Source organism: Caloenas nicobarica, chromosome 10 (genome assembly GCF_036013445.1).
Source record: "Caloenas nicobarica isolate bCalNic1 chromosome 10, bCalNic1.hap1, whole genome shotgun sequence".
NCBI lineage: Eukaryota > Metazoa > Chordata > Aves > Columbiformes > Columbidae > Caloenas > Caloenas nicobarica.
Window position 1 is genome coordinate 6156300 of NC_088254.1, and position 20209 is coordinate 6176508.

Sequence of the window (20209 nt, forward strand, 5' to 3'; positions counted from 1 at the left end):
GTTTTCTCTCTTTGGAGAAAGTATGTTTTGGTTCCTTTATTAAATCTTTAAATATGCGTGACAGGAATCAAGATTGGTGGTTTTACAAGAGCACAAGAGTTCTTTGGAAATACCATTTAAATCTGAAGTTCAGTGTAACCCGTTGTGGATAGAAAGAAAATACTAGTGAAGTACCATTTAAATAAACCCTTTTTGGTTGCAGATTAATGAACTTCGATGCATTTAAGGAAGTGCAAGATTAATCTATTTAAAAAAAAAATTAGTCTGCCTAACGTCAGGTTTCATCTTCTAGTGAACTTCTGGCCAGGGGGTATACCCTTGAAAGAAAGGAGCAGGTCTGTGAAGAAATTGGAGTGTAAATACAAAGGATCTGGTAGAGAATCTGTAGTGGTAAGCTATTCCTAAATGTGTTTTAGAGGCAAATGATTTCATTATACATTTTTACAGGACCTGGAAAGAAAACTTGATGTCTTCAATATAATCTTAGCAAGACAACAAGCACAAGTTGAGGTAAGAAAAAATTTTTGTTCAATAATATTGTAACACTTCAAATAGAATGGCTTTGTCATGATAGTATCTTAGAAAAATTTGTGCTGATGCATATGATAGGATAGGGAGGTGGGAAGACAAATTTCCAATCCTTCCAGGACAAGAGTAAATTAATTTCCAAACTGGAAACCAGTTCTAAAAATCTACCAGTATGTGTGCACAGTGTCATTGCTACACGCTTTGTGCCATTCAGGCAATTGTCTAAGGGTGGTGATTTAATGATTCTTTTCTTCTTTTGACTTGTGTTATTTCAACTGGTTCTGCAGCTGTTCAAGATTAAACACGTACAGCTGTTCCCATCCTCCCTACATCTTTTTAGGGGACAACCAATCTAATTAAAAGACAAATCTGAGAGGATTGTTGAAAGGTAGATGAAATCTCTAGCTGCATTTTATTTTGGAAATCACATGTGACACTTAACAAGGAGTTGCATGTTGTTATGAAAAGTGTTGTATCTGCAGTTAAGATCAAAACCACCTAGCATGCTGAGGGCAAGCTCAGAATGGTCGCGAGAAGCATGCTACTAGTTACTCGTTTCCTAACATGAAAATTAACCTCTGTAGTTGCATCATATAATTAATATTCATGCCAATGTAACCTCAGTGTTTGTCTACACATCCGGAATGTATGTAAAATGAAGATGAAAAGCAAGGAATGATCATTGTTTTTGAGGTGGTTGTGGTCAGACCTTGATTTTTAAAGTGGCAAGTGAAAGCTTGAGTACAAAATAAGTTTTAAGTACATGTAATGGTACAGGATCAGTATTCAGGTTTGTTACTACTAGATTTAACGAATGAAGCCTTTTTGTAGTCTAAATGCTAGTGAAATGTGTAGAAAAAGGCCATCTAAAGTAAAAGTAACATATGCTTGTTTCCACACGCACGTGTGCACACACGTGCCCCCTACCCTGATCCTCGTTGTGTTTCTGTCTGGTGAGTCAAAGTGCTCTTAATCCCTTGCTGGGTGGTGTTGCTGTCCATCAGTGAAATGTCTGTTTAACACACATACAAACATGCATTATTTACAGAAAAACAAAATATATAATGATTCTATCAATTATCTATTTTAATGTCTGTTTGTAGACAATAAGATCAGGACAAAAACTACTGAAGAAGAAAACCACTGACACAGAAAAAAAAAGCGGAGGATGGTTTAGTGGTTTCTGGGGTAGAAGAGAATCTACGAAAAAGGAAAATGAAGAATCACCTGTTCCTGAAAGTAGGTGAAGACTGTAATGCACTGACTACTATAGAGAGTTTAATTTTTTATATAAAGGAGGAGGTTATATGTTTTGCTTCCTACTATGCACAGAGAGTATGGCATAAGCAGTACAATGCAGTATTGACCTATGTTATGGTATTACTTACTGTCAGTTAATATTGAGGTGGCAAATAAGGTGTACTGTGGAAATGGCCACAAGCATTTCAGAACCTTGGTAAGGAGAATGAGTGGAATACTATAGTCTGGTGACTTGATGCCTGGACCAGAGGTGTGCTCGAATAGTACTCCTCAAAGCTATTTTCATTATTGAGGACTATGGGTAGTCTTGTAATATAACTTATATTGATTTCTGTGCTACATATGTAATGCCACATACAAAGACTGCTTCTGTGTGAATTATTTTACAATATGGAACTTAGTGCAATAGGAAGAATCAAATAAATGTGTCAGCAGAACTTAAGTACAGCAGAAAACAAATTGGAGGAAAAATGCTTCTCATTAATAATTAAAGTGGCTTTTTGGTTTTTAGCTATTGATGAACTAATGACACCAGAAGAGAAAGCTAAGCTGTTTACTGCTATTGGATATAGTGAAGGCTCCCATCACCTTGCCTTGCCGAAGCAGGTAAGCAACATTTTTGGGAATGGTTCAAAAAAACCCCAAACAAAACCAACCAAACAAAAAAAACCTTTCTGATGCATGTTAGCCTTAAGATAAACAGTAGAACGTGTGTCAGTGCAAGTCAAATCTGTGTTGATTGTACAAAGGTTAAAAAAAAAAATTCAGAAAACACAAAGGCTTATGTTTTCTTTGGTGTTCTTCTGCCTCGTGCACAACCCTGATCTAAAGTGATTTAGAAGTAGCAAACTGGATGGTGGATACTTATTTGCGACTTGGAAGTTACTAAAAAAAACCCCTAACTGTAAATGAGAGAAGATTCTGTGTTAGCTTTTTCGTTGCATCTGTTTCTTACTGCCTCTGGTGGTGAAAACTAAATTAGTAGATGCGGTCTTTTTTTGTTTTTAATCCAAAGTCAGTTTGATTCTGATAATTGAATAGTTGTTGTTTATATAAAGGTGAACATTGGCATCTGATTATTTCCTGTTTGACCTAATGTTTATAACTTTCAGGGATACTTTTCTTAGAAGGATCATGTTAGCTTCTATTAAAATGTCCTAATGATAAGTATTAGGAGATTTCAGTTGTAGTGCTTTTTTTCCTACTACCCAAAGGCAAGCATAAAATTAAAATACCAAAAAAACTCCACAAAACCAAAAAAATAAAACAACCAACCAAACAAGAAACCCCTACATTTTTGTCACAGATAGTTTTTGGCTTATTATAAGCTTATGTGTACCTCACACAGGGAAGTTCAGAGTTGTTTGTGTGGCAACATGGAGGCCTGTGCACTATTGTATGAACTTGTGTTCCTGTGAAATTGTAAAGAGCAGAGCAGCAGCAAGCATCTCTTAACCAACAAATAAGAGGCACAGCCCAAACAGTACCCAGTACTGCTGCTTTTTTTTTGTTTCATGCTTTCCTTGCTTACCTGTATAGAAAAACTTCCGCTTTTAATTTGGACAAATTAAGTGTAAAGATGCTTTCATTTCTTTCAGTACCCTGAAGAAAGGTGCAGGTTTCAAATTCAGATAGGAAGTATTATTTGATTATTCTTAAGTTGTTGATTGACATAGTCATAAAATGGTACATGTGTCAGGAAACGAAACCCCTTTCTTGACAAGGTCAAGAGATGACATTCAGCAGCAAGAACAGCAAAGGTATATATGCAATGTATTTTAAAATGTAGTTATTGGATGGGATTATGATGATTTGGTTTGCTGATCTTGCTAGCTCTCTACTGAATGTAGTTTAGCTACATTTGCTTTCACTGTTTAAAAAATACTTCTCAGAATCCTGAAAAGAGATACAGACTATGTCTGCTTCACATTTGTCAAAATGCACTGTTTTATGTTAAAGAACTGACTGATAAGGATTGAAAGAAAGTAAAGACTCTAAACTTTGCTTCCTACATAGGGATATGTTTCTTACCATAGTTGACTAGAGTAGTCTTAAACACCACATTTCTTTAGATCTGTTGAAATTAGGAGTTGTGAAAAATTATCCATATCAAGATGACTAATTTAAATTTTCTCTGTCCTTCTCTCTAGTATGTTGCCCGTGTTGTGACACTGAAGCTGTTGAGCACTTCTCTTACAATTAAAGAAGACAAGAATGTGCCAGAAACTCTTAAAGTACAGATAATTGATCTGAGTACCAAAATATCACAGCGCCCAGGAGCACAAGCCATTAAGTAATTGGATTGGCATTTTCTTTTTGTAGAAATGTCTTCTTCCCTTCACCCGCCCAACTTCTTACATCTTCTCTTGGGTAGTGCATTATGTTGTATATTGACTTCTAAATTTATGGGCTTTTTGCAATTGCACTCTGAACAGTTATGGTCATGTAGCTTGGTGAATAACGTAGAATGGAATGAACAAAGGAATATTATTTGTTAGTATTCATAAACAACAATAAGCTCTGTCTTGAATCCAAATGTTGGAGTGCTGAATATTACTTTGCTCACCTAGGCAGTGTGAAATGGTCTGGCTGACACATTCCAGCCAAGCTACTGAATGTGTTTCCAACTTCCTACAGAAGTGAAAAACTATGTGTGTTGTGGATGTAGATGATGAACCAGCCTGTAGGAAACTGAGTCCTTCCTGTGTTTTAAGAGGAGGCACACCAGAGATATTGAAGAGAAATTATTGGATTACACAGTCAATGAATAGGACTGTCAGTGTCTGCAAAATGAGCACTTTTCAAGCTTTTATTTGCAGTTCCTTCATCTTCTGACTTTATGCGTAAGATCACCAGCTGAGCTGCTGACTCTTGAAATATTTTTGCTAAAAACTCTTTTGGGGAATGTTCAAGGTGCAGCCTGAATGCTGCTCAAAAATAAAAAGAGCTTTGAGAATGTTTTACAGAAATGCATGCCATATAATTTAGTTGGCGAGACTGAAACAGTGGAACAGACACTTTTATTGATTTTTTTTTTTTTTTTTTAAAGTTTCTGGAAAAATGTAATTATGTTATCTCAATGGAGCCAGGCTTGTGACGCTCATTATACCTGAACTGTTACCTCTGTGATTCTGATGGTGGAGACCCAGGACCTGAAAAATCAGTTTTGTGTCTAATAGGTGCTTCTAAGGATGAATGAAGTTTGTGGTGTTTGTTGGTGTTCACCTGGCTTTCTGTCAGAGGCATTTTTCTACTGACTCCACTTAACACTATTGTCAGGGAAGCTGTGAGGAAAGAATACCCATTTGCACCAAAACAAGTCCAAAACTGATTTAGAAGTCAATATGTAGTAGTTAATGTTCCTGTTCTTTTTCACCTGTAGCATAAGTATTGTCTTTCATTATTTTGCAACTAATTCTCTTAATAAACATGAGCTAAAAGTTATATTGAGTCTACCTTGCAGATAACTGAAGGTAAAAAGAAAGCTAGTCATGTCTGGCTTGATCAAAGACTGTCTCATCTTGCTTGTCTTTCCTAGATGGAACTGTGTTCTCTATTCTAATTAAGTATATTTAACTATTCATCCTCTTTAGGGTTGAAGCAAAGCTTGAAAATTGGTACGTTACAGGCCTAAGACAAGAAAAAGTTGTACCATCTCTTGTGGCTTCCATCGGGGACAGAAAGTCTTCTCTACTTAGGATAGAGTTTAATGTTAACCCGGAGGATAGTACAGCTGACCAGAGTCTTACTATTGAATCACAGCCTGTGGAGATCAAATACGATGCAGTGAGTAGTAGCCAAAACTCTTTTTCTGATTCTCCTTTCTCTGCCGTTATTCTCTTTGCTCTGTCAAGATGTATTTTTGAGTTTTCACGAAGTGGCTTTGGTGTATATTGATAATTCTTGTTTCCCTTTTTTTGAAAAGAGAACAATAAATGCAATGGTAGAATTCTTTCAGACAAGTAAGGGAATGGATCTTGAAAGATTAACATCAGCCACATTAATGAAGCTGGAAGAAATCAAGGAAAGAACTGCTGCAGGTAAGATGACAAATCTCAGGTGAGGTGAACCCTTGAATGTCTTAATGTTTCAATATGATTGTCTTGACATTTTGCTTGTGTTTTGATTGCTGGCCAAATAGTATGATTGGGTTTTTTCCTTGAGTTATTGACTTGGAGGATTAGTGGATGTTTTGTGGGGAGGAGCATTGAGAAATCAGTAGAATGCTACAAGAGTAAGTCTTAACTCCAGATGTTACCTGTCAGATAGCATCTCTTCAGATGTTGACTGGCAGAAATGTTTCACATTTCAGTTTTAATGTACCTTCCTTTTTATTTAAGGATTAATTCATATTATTGAAATGCGGAAGGTCCTTGACTTGAAGATTAATCTGAAAGCCTCCTACCTTGTGATTCCACAGACTGGTTTCCACCGTGAACAATCAGATTTGCTGATTTTGGACTTTGGTACATTTAAGGTATATAAACGACCTCTCTTACAAGCTCAGAGGAAGAAAATATTCTTTTTTCCTGACCTAGCTGCCATGTGAAACTGTCTTGTTATCAGAAGGCAAAGATGAAACATTGATCAATGTTCAGAGCTATCGTCTTTGATATACTTGTACTAGTTAATCTCCCCAGAGAACATTTTCATTTTATAATCATGATTGTAATAGCTTATAATTTAATATCTTTCACTTCTCCAGCAAAACACAACTTTTATTTCCTTTTTTGTAACTGATAGCCTTTATTAATAAAACAGAATATGATTTTCCTCTTGGAGTTTGAAAGTTGATTCCCTTGTCCATATAAAATTTAAAGATTAGAATAATTGAACTTGATTTTAGCTGACTGATTAAATGTTTTTTTCAGTTGTACTCCATCAGTGAACTTGTAAACTAAAAAGAAAAATTCTTTTTGTATAACTTGAATACCATGGATTGATAGAAGTAACAAAAAAATCGGCTTACTTTTGATAAGTGAAATGTGAAATGCTTTAAGATCTCTTCTCTATAAGACTCCTGATGTCAATCATAAACTCCTGTGAACCATCTTTTTCATCTCTGTTAGAATTAATAACGTGTATGTAAGTTTTAGGCTTAACTTTATCTTGTTCTTTATGTGTTTAGCTGAACAGCATAAATCAAGGACGTAGTGAAGCTTCTACCTTTTCATCTTTAGAAGAGCTTATGGACAAAGCTTATGACAAGTTTGATGTGGAAATAAAAAATGTGCAACTTCTTTTTGGAAGAAAAGGTAACAAAACAACATAGTTGCTGTTTACTGAAAAGATTGAAGGCTGCTTACCTGTAATAAATAAATATGTTTTTTAAATAAAAAAGGCAAACCAAAACGAGTAGTTAATGAAAGGTTAGATTATAATATGCATATATCTAGTATTAAACTGTGAAACAATTGTTAGTTTCTCTTTAAACAGCTACTTGCTTTTTGTTTGGACTTGTGTGTCACCAGTTTAATTTCACGCCAGCAAGCAACATAAATGCATAGAACTACTATGTTTTCCAGCATATGCAGGAAAATACAGCTAAAGTTAGCCTTAGTGCTTCATTTGGACTTAAGTTTGTGCAGTCAACAGAATGCTAGGTTCCTGGTTTGGATTTATCCATGTATCTATTTTTTTCTTTTTTTAGGATTCTATGTTCAGATACATCTTACAGTGTAGAATTGGGCTTAAGGCTGCTAAGGCAATACAGTGTTAAAAACTATTGAAAATGGATTCTGAAACACTTAAAATACTTGACCCAAATTGTGCTAGGTTTTTCTAGTTTGTGAGTGAGTTCTTTATCCTTTCCTAGTGATGCCATTTGGTTACTTTAGTGATACCTTAAGTAAAGCAATTAGCAAGCAACGTTTTGCTAATCTAAATTTACTGAACATCTGCAGGTGAAAACTGGAAGAAGGCTCGTTTTCAACATCCATCAGCTTTGCACATATTATATCCTATGGATATTCATATACAGCTGGCAAAATCAATGGTGGAAAGAGATACCAGGATGGCAAAGTAATTTATTAATTATGAAAGGATTTCTTTTAAATTACTGTGTACTTAGAGAAAAGAAAGCTGCTGTTTGTTGTTTGTTTTTTTGTTTGGTTGGGGTTTTGTTTGTTTGTTTGTTTTCCCAAATATTCAGTTACATTTTGTAATCTGAAGCTATTAACTTAAGGAATAGAAGTAGTTTACTACTCTTTATGACGCCTTTTTTGACTAGTAGTTCCCTGGTCACCTTCGCTGGTTATGAGCTATACTGTTTAAACTGAGTTTAAGACCTCTTTTTTATTTGCAGAATCACTAGCTTAGCTGTGATGTGATCTTTATATGTGAGTTTAGATATTGGTAAGATTTAAATAAAGAATTGGTATGTACTCTTTTTTGCCTTGGAGTTTAATAATTTTATTTTTAAAGGTTTAAAGTGTCAGGAGGACTTCCTTTGATGCATGTCAGACTCTCTGACCAGAAAATCAAGGCAATTTTTGATCTGATTGATAGCATTCCATTGCCTCGGAAGTCATCTCTGTCAGTTCCAAGCACAAAGGTAAGCTGACTATAACTAAGAAAACTGAAACTAAAAAAACCACCCAAACACTGAAATGATCATTTTAAGTGAGAATTCCTGCTAATGTCAATGGTCTTTTTCAATTGAAATAAGAGATCTGTTGCCACACTGAGTTAGGCAAAGTGTCTTCATTATGACTGATCAGAACATGCTGAGCTTATGCAAACAAGGCTAGTTTAGCCTTTGTCTTTGTCCTGCTGGTTTCAAGATAAGTATTGGCAAAACTGACCTTTCCAAGTAATATGGAGGAGGCAAAGTTAAACATGCATCATCTGTAGAAAATAGGGCTGAAACTATACAAACTTGAAAGTAGTGACTTTTTGTTTTCCTCTCCTTCTAGGTGCCGGCTATTCCCACAATATCTGTTGTTAATAAAGGGTTACTTAATACACGTCAGTTTTTACCAGAAATAGTGTCAGGTAAGAAGCTACAGATAAACCTTTGTGAAAGTAGAAGGCCATCACTTAAGGAATAGCTAACATTTTCAGACTTCTGTTGATCTTAAAGCATGTTATCAAGACAGTAGAGATGAGTATTATTGATCATCTCTAACTTCAATTACACAAGAAGATTCAATGAAGATGCTGATGTTATCTCAGAATTATAAACTTGCTTTTTTCTAAAGAGAAAAAAACCCCAACTTTTTGGGATTAATCAGTATTATACATAAGCAACTTCTTCAAATATAAGTGATCTATTAATAACTGTATTAGTTTGTCATTAGGAAACCCATTTAATTATTCAGATGTCATGAGACACCTTTTTAGCATAGGGTATTGAGAAACCAGTTATTTCAGAATTGACTTAAATCTAAAACAAATTTAGCTAAATACACATCTGCTACTGCTGCCGCATCAGGGTGCATACTTTGGGGTGGGCACATGAGAATGGTGAGTAACATGCCTAAAAGATGGATACGCTTGCATTTAAGCAGCCAACGTGTGGCAAAAATATACTGTTACAAACATCACCTCTACTGTCTGGAGTGTTCTGCATTAGCAAAGCTCTCCTTTTTCTGAAAAGGCACAACTAGAATAACAAATGGCAAATTACTGTATTGACACTGTAGATTTGAGCATTTACTTCCACGGTTGATCTAGAGAAGAACTTTGCTATACTGGAACCTGGGAAACTTGTTTCTGGAGCTTACTTTGTAACTGGTTTTCCTTATATGTGTTCTTGAAAGTGTAATGATATAGCTAAACTCTAGTGCTTTTCTTAATAGGGCTTGAATTTTCTTCACTTCTCATCCAGTGGGTAAGAAAGCAGTATAGATCTAAAAGGTATACTTTGTCAGATTAGGTTTAAACTGCTCATACAGTTTAAAATCCCACTGGAATGGGAAGGAGAGGGTGAGATGTTTAGTCCTGTTTCTGGAAGAAGTTTGCTAAGGAAGAAGTTGATTCTCTTCTGTAGACTCTGAAGAAGATGATTTTGATTTTGAGGGAAATTCTGGACCAGCTGATGGGTCACTAATTAAAAGAGAAGAAATGAGGAATAAGGAGCCTGTTAAAGAGGAGCTGACAGATCTTCAGTTGAAGTTTGAAGTTAAAGAGGTATGTATCTTGAATTCTGTTTTTTGCCTTCTACATAAAGAATACTGAAAAAAACCCCCAATATTTTATTACCAGTATTCTGCAGATTTAGTGGACGCAAAAGCATCCACTAGACATGTATATGCATACATATTTTAATGTATGAGTTATTGATATATGGTATGTGTATGAGTTATTTTTTATCTATGGTATGTATATAAATAGAACACACATACATACTTGATCTGTGTGTATGTATTTAAAAAAAAAATCAGCAAAACAGCCCCTTATTGGACTATTTTTTGTACAGAATAATAGTACAGAGTCATAATTTGGGGCGTGGGGGGTGGTAAGTTTTTACTAGAAGTACGAAGTAAATACCCAGGCAGGTCACTTGCCAAGAGCAAATCCCAGAATATTTCAGTAATACTTATGTCTCGTCACCAAACAGTCACTTTTTTTTCTGTTTTTACACTTTAACTCTGTAATAAGAATAATACTTCCAGTAAGGCAGGCAAGGAATTACTTTTGCTCTTTATATCATTGTTGGTTTGAATGGCGAGAATGCTACATGGTAAAAGATGGCATAACTCTGTATTTCTTGCTCATCCAGGTTTTAGTAGAACTCACCAGGCAGAAGAAAACTGAGGAAATGGTGCTTGTATTTGATGTAATGCATCTTGGGACAGAAGCTACTATCAGAACCTATAATTTAGCAGCTGTGTCTTATTTAAAGAAAATAAGCTTGGATTACTATGGAATTGGAGGTAATAAGCAATGGGACAGAAGTGTACTAGTACGTGTGCATATATGTCTGTAGCAGTCTGAAATGTGGCGCTCTTGTGCTCGCTGAAATCCAAATGTTCTTCTAGTTTTCCAGTTAAAATACTTGATATGCAACTGTCCATTGGCAGTGCCTGTCCCATTGGTACAGTTGATAAGCTCTGGACTCCCACCATAATGCTTATTAGATAAATAGATGTCTTAGTGCTTAGTGTTTGGATGAAGAAAGGGTACAGAAATGCAATTTTGGACTTAAGGAATGAAAGCAATGATCCATATTTGCCGGTGCAATGTATTTTAAGAGTGTTGACGGTTCATCCCTATCTTCAAAGCACAAATTCTTTGGTTCTCCAAAACCACAAAGATGACCCTAATTCTTCTGTATTTCATGTGGTATGTTACAGGTAAAAAGGCACCTATTCATCTAATTAGTTCCTCAGATAAACCTGGCTTAGACCTTCTGAAGGTGGAATACCTCAAGGTATACATAAAGCTTTAAAAAATTATTTTTAAAGCACTTTTATATGTTATAAAGCATTATAAATTCTTAAACCTGCTATTCAGAGCTAGTGGATTGTCGTGTATCTTCTGAAGAGCACAGTGACTGGTTGCAATTAATATTAACCTTCATGTGAATCGTTATTTTCAGGCTGACAGAAGTGGGCCACACTTTCGGACAATTTTCGACAACACTGAACAGATGATAAAAGTGAGTGCTTGTGGATATTACTGCTTATTTTGGTTTGGTTTCCTGGCATAGAAGGGAGGAGTCAATAAGGGTTTTTTGGCTTTCCTGTTTCTTCCACACCTGGCCTTGCTGCAGGGAGGTTTAAAGAGTTAAAATGGACTGGAAAATCTTTAAACAATATAAGCACAGTGTGTTAGTCTGTTTCTTAGCTATGATGAAAAACTGTCTAGCTAGCTCATGTGGATAAAATTCAAAATAAAATAAGAATCTATCTTCTCATGCGTATGAGATCATGAAGTTCAAGTGCCCAGTATGGGACAACGTAGTGGGGTCTAGAAGTCATTCCCTTTCCTGACGATCTGTTTGTGTTGTGAGTGCCACATGATCAGCACTCTGGCTAAATTTATTACAAAGTCTAAGTCCATTTATGAGTGATTTTTTGGGGGGGCAGGGGGAGGGCAGATGGGAGCATGTTCTAATTTTTCACTCTGAAATATGACTTGGGCGCTTCTTGTGATACTGCATTTTCCTCTCCATAGGACATAGACTCTAGAATGAGAATTTGATCACTTAAAAACTATTGCAATACAGGGAGATGTTTTTAGACAGCCAGTGCCTAACTTCTTAAATTCTGACTGTTGTACTAATGGTGTTATTTTTGAGCCAGAGACTTCAATCTGAGGAAAAACAGCATCTTGAGGAATTCTGGAAATAAATTACAAAGGGCTGTCAGTTTTCTGTGATAGGAGCTTCCCTCCTTTATAACTTAATGGTATTATTTTGTTTGGCATTTTTTGGTGTGAAGACAAATATTTCACTTGCTGCCTAATAGGTTTTAGAGTATCTATAGATTTCATCAGGGAAGTCTAGTTATTACTGGAGTCTTTTTGCCAAGAAAAGGTTCCTGAAGCCGCAGGAGTGGATGACAGTTCTGCTCCTGTGCTACTGAGGTGGATGTACATAGTGAGTTCACTGACTTCACGCCATGGAGTAGTGCTGATGTTAAGAGAACTCAACTTTCTATACGTCATCAGGTGTTGCCTTGCAACTCTTCCATGGGACTTCTGTGAAGAATTGCATTTGAACTCTGTTTCCAATTTCAAGCCCATTCAAGTGGTTAACTTTTACTAAACCACATGGCAGGCACTTATTCACCTTTTGAACTCCCTTAATTGATTTGTTGAGGAATACCTTTATGCTAAATACCTACATGGCAGCCACCTGCCCCTCATCCATTCATGTAACACTGTGTTACTGCAGGAGCATCTGAGGAGTCTGTTTGAAAGAGCGTGTTGCTTCAGAAGACTGAATCCTGGTTTAGGTTAGACTACCTGATTTCAGGTGTATCTTTCTCAGTCGTGTAATTAAGTTTTCCACTTAATGCAGTTTTCCACAATGAGTTTTTCACTTATTTAATGCTTCTAAATTAATTTTGTATCACTTGACTTTTGTACTGAGGAGGTTATAGGTTAACAGTTACAGCTGTTGGGTTTTTGTTGGTAAGCTTAGAAAATAAAAACTACTTTTCTGCTTTATGGAAAGCTTTTTTCCTTTATCATCCGTTGCTTGCAATACATGCAGGTTTTCTGTTTCTAAGAAATTGTTATATTCCATTGGGTGCTGTTGCACCTCAGTCCAACTCTTATATTTGTGAGTTACTTTTTTGTCATATGGTGTTTCATGTTTTTAACAGGTAGCTTTTTCATCACTGAACCTTCTACTGCATACAGAGGCCCTTATGTCTGCTATCAGCTTTCTAACAGCTGTTAGTCCATTAGGCAATCGAAGTAGTGGAGACACAGCAACTAAAACTGAAAAACAAGATGACGACACTAGATTGCAGAAAGGTACAGTTGTGTTTGTCAAAATGATGCTTCTGAAAGGATGTCTTGCATGTTGGCAAAAGGACCAAGTCCAGAGAAACCTGATTAGTGTGGGGTGATGGTCAAAGTTTACATGACTGGCTCACCAGGCTGGAGGACTGATTAAAAACAAACAAAAAGTCAACTAACCAAACAAAAAACCTCAAAAACCACAATGGTTTTGATAATAAATGGTGTCGTCAGGTGAGCTTTCTATTCTTGTGTTTCACAGCTATTTCACCAATAGACTTGAATTTGAATGAGATTTCTGTGAGTGTAGAGTGCTCGAACAGCAGCCTGATCTTTGTGTTCATGGTGAAATAAAGGAGACAAATAGTACTTTGGTTATAGTATGTTATTGATCTAGGTGATTTAAATATAGTTTCAAAGCAGTCAAGTCCTTCGCTAGCCTAATGAAAACCTTGCTGTTCCTGTAGCACTGAAACAAAAAATTAATTCATGTCAAAATATGCTGAGAAGGGAACAGCTCCACTGTCGTTGATATTAAGTGCAAAACTCGAGCATCAGGTGAGCAGGAAATGAGGTGTCTAGTCAAGAATGTTCAGAATCACTTGTAATTTTAAATGGTCTGGGTTTGAATCTGCAGGCTGAAAAAGAAGCTGCTGCTGTGTACAGTTTAACAAAGCACATTTGAGCTCTTGGATTAACACTTTGCTACTCATGGTTAATGATGGTGCAGACCATCAGTGAGGTCCAGTGGCTTCTGGTTTTTCCCCATAGACAGTGTGTGACACTCGTGTGTGGCTTCATCTTATCGTCACCAGTGTTAACACTTACTCTCTTAAAACCTTGGTGTTGCCTGTTTGAAATAGGCTTCCAAGGTTCGCTGTTTTTTTTACAAGCTTGAAGTTTGAAAGAAAACTTCCTATGTTAGGATCTTGGAATAGGAAATATTAGATAACCTGAAAAAAAACACTACTGTGAACCTATTGAGTTATTGACAATGTTAAAGGTAAATATACTGAGCAATTTATCTTCCCTTAAGCTAGCAATTACCTTTCATTTCAAAAACAGTGAAATTGTTCCAGTAGAGACTCATCACTAGATGGGAATAGTATCAGACATAGAATTACAAGCAAATGCTGACATGTTTTACTCTCACCAGTAGAGTTAGCTTCAGAGGAAGACTTGTTGCTCTAAGATGGGATGTAACAGACTTAATCGTGATAGTGGTGGTATGTCGTGGTTTGATTGTTGGGTGACAATAAAACCATGGCAGATTTATTGTTAACCCTCTCTCCCCCGCTCTTCCCCTTTTAGCCCCTCCCTCTCCCCCCTTCCCACTAAGGACAGGCGATTGGGAGGGAAAGGAGGACAGAGAGAAGAGAGTTGGAAAAATTAAAAATGTTTTACTAATGCTACTAATAAAAATAGAGAAAATAATACAAAATATACAGAACCAATCTTGAAAGTCCCGGCAGCTGCTCCGGCAGATGTAGGGCCGGCACCCGAAATCCTGGACTGGACTCTGCAGCCAACCGAACTGGATTCAGTCTGTCACTAGGCCTCAGTTCACAGGGACAACTCACAAGGTCCTCTCCCAATGTCGGCCATAAGGAAAAGGGACGAGATCCTCATGATCTCACACTTTTATATGAAGTATGATGTGAATGGGATGGAATACTTTAGTTGGTCAATTTTCAGTTCACCTCCTGCTTGCACATCTCGCAGGATGCATCATTATCAATGACCTTGCATTCCATTGCTATGTCTACCAAAACATGTACCTAACTTTCAGGAAAACTGCAGTTAGTAAGAAAACTTCAGCTGACTGGGAAATTCACTAAAAGAGAAACTTGTTTTTAACAAAACCAGGACATGGTAAAAGAACCTATAGGAAACAAACCTGTCATCTGAATGCCAGAAAAGCCCCTAGACCAAAACAATCCTCAATACTCTCAGGAGTTTAAGTGAAAATATTAATCATATGTACCTTGAAAATCCCCCCTCTCTCATTTCTAGTGGCTAGACCTTCCAAGGATAAGGATGTCTTTGACTTGAAGCTTTTTGCCAAGCTGGATGCATTCTGTTTAAATATTTGTGATGAGAAGAAGAACATTGCAGATATCAAGATACAAGGTATTAAATTCTTTGTTACTAGTAACCGATCTAGTAGTTTTGCTTCAAAGCAACTCCTAATAATTGGACTAAAAGATATTTAAGGTGTAAATGTTCACTGCTTGACCTTTTTTTATTGTTCTCTGTGCAAACATGGCTTGTGGTATTGTGTTGACGAGTCAGTCTTCTAGTCTGCCAAAACAATTTGGCCTTCGGCTAGAAAAGCATGATATATTATTCTTCAGGTAATTAGGTTTATGTTTTTAAGGAGCTGGATTATGAGTGGCATTTCATGTTGTACTAAGCTTTGGATGTTTTTCTGGTGTTCTTGAATTATGTAGGATAAAAGAAACTTCACTTCTTTCTTTGCTTTTGAACTCTTAGGGTTTGTTTGGGTTTCTTGCTTTGGTTGTGTTTACTTGATTCTTTTTTACCCCTTAGAAGGGCTATCAATAGTTCTGTGTGAGATAGAGAAGGTGGAAGTTTAAATTACAAGTTTGGCTGTAGCTGCCATCCTATTAGATGCCAAGAAACTCTCTTATTATGAATATTTAATGATGTGTAACAAGAATATATAGTATAGTTCATTAAGTCTCATGCTTGTGCCCATCTCAATCATATGATGTGTTCACACAAGGTTTTGTACACAAGTGTTGTATTTCAATACAGTATAGAAATACCTTTTTTGATAGAAAATCTCAGTAAACTGAGTAGCTTGGCTATTAAGAGACAGATTATTGATTGACTGTTTTTCTCTGAATAGTAGCTCATTTCTTTCCAGAGGTGCTTGATATTGAAACAGCCTCTGTATTAGAAATTTTTCTATTTTGTGTTGTTCAAAGCTGTAGTATAACAGACAGCATAGTGTATGGACTTGGATTTGAGCTCTAGACAATATACTTATTTTTTGTGTCTGATTGATAAAGTGCAAGAAGTCTCTACTTCCGGAACTTAAAATACTTTTTTGATTTTGGAGAAGCTATGGTAGTTGGGGAAATATTTGTAATTATTCTGATTTGGATACAGGGAGACCAGAATGCATTAGATCAAATGGAGCTCTTTTATTTACAGTCCCTTCAGCAAGGGATGTGGTAACTGACTTATTTCATTTGGAAACAGAGGAGACAATCAAGTGTGTTTAGGTATTTATTGTTGGTGGTTTGAAACTTTCGTTCAATCTAGCAAGCTATTAAAAATTGTTTGTTGCATTGTATAATTTACGTAACTTTTCTCACCTCCCCTACCGGTGTCATGTGTCCCCACCCTGAAAATGAGTGTTACTTCTGTTAGCACTACAACTGTTTCTCTTTTTACTGTACAGGTCTTGACTCATCTCTTCTGCTTCAGCCAAGTCACACTGTCTTCTTTGCCCGACTTAAAGACATAGTTGTGACAGATGTTGATTCAAGGACCCTTCATAAAAAAGTACTCAACTACAAGATTTAAATTTTTATTTGATTCTTGGTTAGTTTTGTGTGTGTAAATGTAAAATGTAATAGATATTCTTATCCCACTCTTTTAAAAATATTTGATTTGTCATGAATACCTCTTTTCAAATAAGATATGTGGTAAAGCATACTTTTTATATTAGAAGAATGGATGTCCAAAAAGATTTTTTTAAAAAAAATCGTATCTAACTTGTGCATCTGGTAGGCTGATGATATATTTAGTTCTTTGTTATGTACTTTTTTAGAAGCTGCTGATGGCTGGTAGGTACTGTTTTTCTCTTTCTAGGCTGTATCTATAGTAGGAGATGAAGTTTTCAGTTTCAATCTGATACTAGATCCGTATGCTACAGAGGGAGAAGCTTACACTGACATGTCGAAAGTGGATGCTACTGTATCTTTGAAAGTGGGCTGTATTCAAATAGTGTACCTTCACAAATTTCTCATGTCTCTTCTGGTAAGTCTTTCTTTCCTTCGTATGTTTCTGCGGCATTCTCTAATTAGTCTTCCTTGTTTGTGTCCTCAGTAGAAGTGGCAAATTAAGTTTCTGAAAGAGAAGGTATACACTTCAGTTTTCATGTGTAGTATTAAAAAACCTTAAGTAAGCTTTAACTGGTTAGAATTCCAAAAAATTAACACAATGCAAATGGGTCACTTCCCACCCTCTGCCTTGGAAATACAGAACAGCTTGGTGCTGTCAAGGTATTTTGGGGGTTTTGTGTTCTCTGCCCTCTCCACCCTCAGTTCTTTGCGAACATGTCTGAGCTAAAATTAGAGGCAGAACTTTCTGCAAGGTTAGATGGTATGAGAACTGCAAAATCAATCACTGCAAATATTTGTATCTTTGCCACGTATCCTAATGTTGGCTTTTTCAAGAAAGCACTAGTGGACTTCGTGTTCTTCAGTACTGACTTTCATAGGAATTAGTATTCACAGGGGGCAAAGAACGGGTCTAAAAATGTGTCCCCAAAAGCGAATGAGGTAGCTAATGAAGAAGGAAAAAGTAGGGACAAGTTTGAAATGAGTGGATTGTCTGGGTAGTATGTTTTTGACCCTATAATAGAGGTAATGACAGAAGGGACTCAGTTTTCTTTCCCTGGGGAAAATTTAACAGAGCAGGCAGTGTGATTGTTGGTTGGTGTTTGTTGTGGTGGATGTTGTAAAATGAGAGTCATTTAGATTAAAAAAACTGTTTACAGACATTTCTTCGTTTTCTTCATCTGCTTGTTCTAGACCTTTTTGAACAACTTCCAGACAGCTAAGGAGGCACTGAGTGCTGCTACGGTCCAAGCTGCGGAAAAGGCGGCTACCAGCGTAAAAGACCTGGCTGAAAGGAGTTTTCGACTTGCAATGGACATAGACTTGAAAGCACCAGTTATAGTTATTCCTCAGTCCTCAGTTTCCCTCAGCGCTGTAATAATAGATCTTGGCTTGATTAAGGTTCAGAACCAGTTTAGCTTAGTGCCTCCAGAAGGCAGTTCACTCCCTCCAGTCATTGAGAAAATGGATGTACAGCTGACAAAGCTGAAACTTTCTAGGTAAAGTACACTTTATTAAGTAATGCCTTAGCTAAGTGGTAATATTAATACTCTATAGGATATTAATCTACTTGCTTGGAAACCCTGGGTGGGGACAGTGTCAAATATTTGGTGTCAACATACTAACTTCTTAAGGGCAAGTAAATCAGTAGTAAAATAAGATACTGTTCTGCTCAGGAAGCCGTTTAAGCCTGAAGAGGTATTGCATTTGGGGTTTTAAGATGCTTGAAAATGTAACATAGGACTTAACTTCTAACTTCCCCACCATGTGTGGCGTGTTGGTTTTTTTCCCCCCCCCCCCCCTCTTTGTTTTAAGGGCCACTATGGAGACGGGTTTGTCGCATCCAGACGTTCAGATACTCCACCCTATTAATTTCAGCCTGTCTGTGAAACGGAATCTATCTGCAGCTTGGTTTCACAAATTACCAGTACTGGAGATCACAGGATATCTGGATGCAATGAATGTAAGTCTTGTGAAAAGCTTGTGATAATAGTGTAAGACTAACCTTTGTTATTTCTGGACGTAAAGGTGCAATGAGCTGCAAATTTTGAGCAGCTGTAGAGTGAGTTTCAAGGATGTCAACAGGGTCTAACCTACCTGTGTGAATGTGCAAGTTAGAAAGTGTCACGTAAAATACCTGAATTGCTGTGTACATTTATTAAACTGAAAGAGAAGGAGTCTTGTTTATTCCCTGCCATAAGACAGGACCAGCTTAAATGAAGTGATTTTGTCACCAATTTTCTGAGTCTCTTTTCAGTGCTTTTTTTTTTTGGAAATGATACCTTGAGAGGAATTTAAATTTATGCAAATATTTGTTTTAGTAACTCCTGTTTCATCACTTCCTTTCTCCCTTGAGTGATCTCAGGATAGTTGGATTTTGTGACAATTTATATAATATGAAAGAAAATACCAGGTACATCTTGGATGAAACTGGAATTAAAATATCATCAACTAGCATATCATTTACAGGGAAGTATTAAAAGCATAGGTGTGGTAATTAAAGCCTTAGAAGTTATAACCTCCTTTAATCTCCTAGTCCTTTAACAATAAGCTGTTAAAATAATTTCCTTGTGTTACTGCTGACAAAATACCTGTAAATAAGCACTCTTCTTGCCAGGAAACAGTGTTCTGCTTTACTACCCAGTGATAAGTTTAAGAATGTGAACTGTGATCTGCCATTTTTTAGGTTGTGTTAAGTCAAGAGGATTTGAATGTCTGTCTCAAATTGTTGACAGAAAACCTTGGTGAAGCAGAAGAACAACAAACTTGTGCACAATCAGTACTGCAAAATGAAGGTCAGAGATGGAATTTGTCATGAATATTAAATGTGTTAGCTTTCAGGAATAATAAAAAGCATTTGTTATCTGGAAAGCAAGCTTAGATCTGAGAATATGATGTGTAAGTGATAAACTCCTCTTTTTAATTTTGCAAGGACAGTGTTCATATTTCATTACTTGAACAAAGTGGAAACATTATAAGACAAAATCTGGTAATTGTGTTAGTTAAAATGTCACAAAACTAGCAAGGTATTGAGATGTCAGGGTCATCTCGTTGCCAGAACATGTTTCTGTTTCCTTAGCCTACTCTGAAGTTAGCGGCTCTGCTTGTGGAAATGTTTCTAGCTTATTTTGGGTGACTGTAAGCCATCTAAATGAATAAAAGAATTGGGTATGTTTCTTGAGCTAAACAAATGGTGGTAGTTTCAAAAGTTAACCAATTTATTGAATGTTTCAGGTAAAAGCAAAGAAATGGAGAAATCGGTTTTGAGATGGGATACGAGTGTTAAAGAAGTAATGCTGTCTGAAAAGAGAAAAAGAATGTTAAATGAAGATGTAATCAATATGCTGCTTAATTTTGAAATCAAAGAGGTATGTATCTGTTTGTAAAATATATCATTACTGAATCCAGTACTCAAG

General features: G+C 36.4%; 1 protein-coding gene across 3 annotated transcripts in view; it reads left to right on the forward strand.

The window, feature by feature from the left end:
- Window positions 1-20209, forward strand: part of VPS13C (vacuolar protein sorting 13 homolog C) — a 93957-nt gene that overhangs the window by 21438 nt on the left and 52310 nt on the right. For all 3 annotated transcript variants that reach the window (XM_065641993.1, XM_065641992.1, XM_065641994.1), the window contains 23 exons: window positions 448-510; window positions 1632-1767; window positions 2300-2394; window positions 3939-4081; window positions 5382-5574; window positions 5714-5828; window positions 6129-6265; window positions 6917-7043; window positions 7692-7809; window positions 8212-8341; window positions 8703-8781; window positions 9779-9918; window positions 10511-10664; window positions 11085-11161; window positions 11330-11389; window positions 13062-13215; window positions 15214-15330; window positions 16631-16734; window positions 17044-17211; window positions 17988-18292; window positions 18609-18756; window positions 19480-19588; window positions 20028-20161. In XM_065641993.1, coding sequence (XP_065498065.1) covers window positions 448-510; window positions 1632-1767; window positions 2300-2394; window positions 3939-4081; window positions 5382-5574; window positions 5714-5828; window positions 6129-6265; window positions 6917-7043; window positions 7692-7809; window positions 8212-8341; window positions 8703-8781; window positions 9779-9918; window positions 10511-10664; window positions 11085-11161; window positions 11330-11389; window positions 13062-13215; window positions 15214-15330; window positions 16631-16734; window positions 17044-17211; window positions 17988-18292; window positions 18609-18756; window positions 19480-19588; window positions 20028-20161 — 3006 coding nt within the window. The remainder of the gene's footprint in view (window positions 1-447; window positions 511-1631; window positions 1768-2299; window positions 2395-3938; window positions 4082-5381; window positions 5575-5713; window positions 5829-6128; window positions 6266-6916; window positions 7044-7691; window positions 7810-8211; window positions 8342-8702; window positions 8782-9778; window positions 9919-10510; window positions 10665-11084; window positions 11162-11329; window positions 11390-13061; window positions 13216-15213; window positions 15331-16630; window positions 16735-17043; window positions 17212-17987; window positions 18293-18608; window positions 18757-19479; window positions 19589-20027; window positions 20162-20209) is intronic.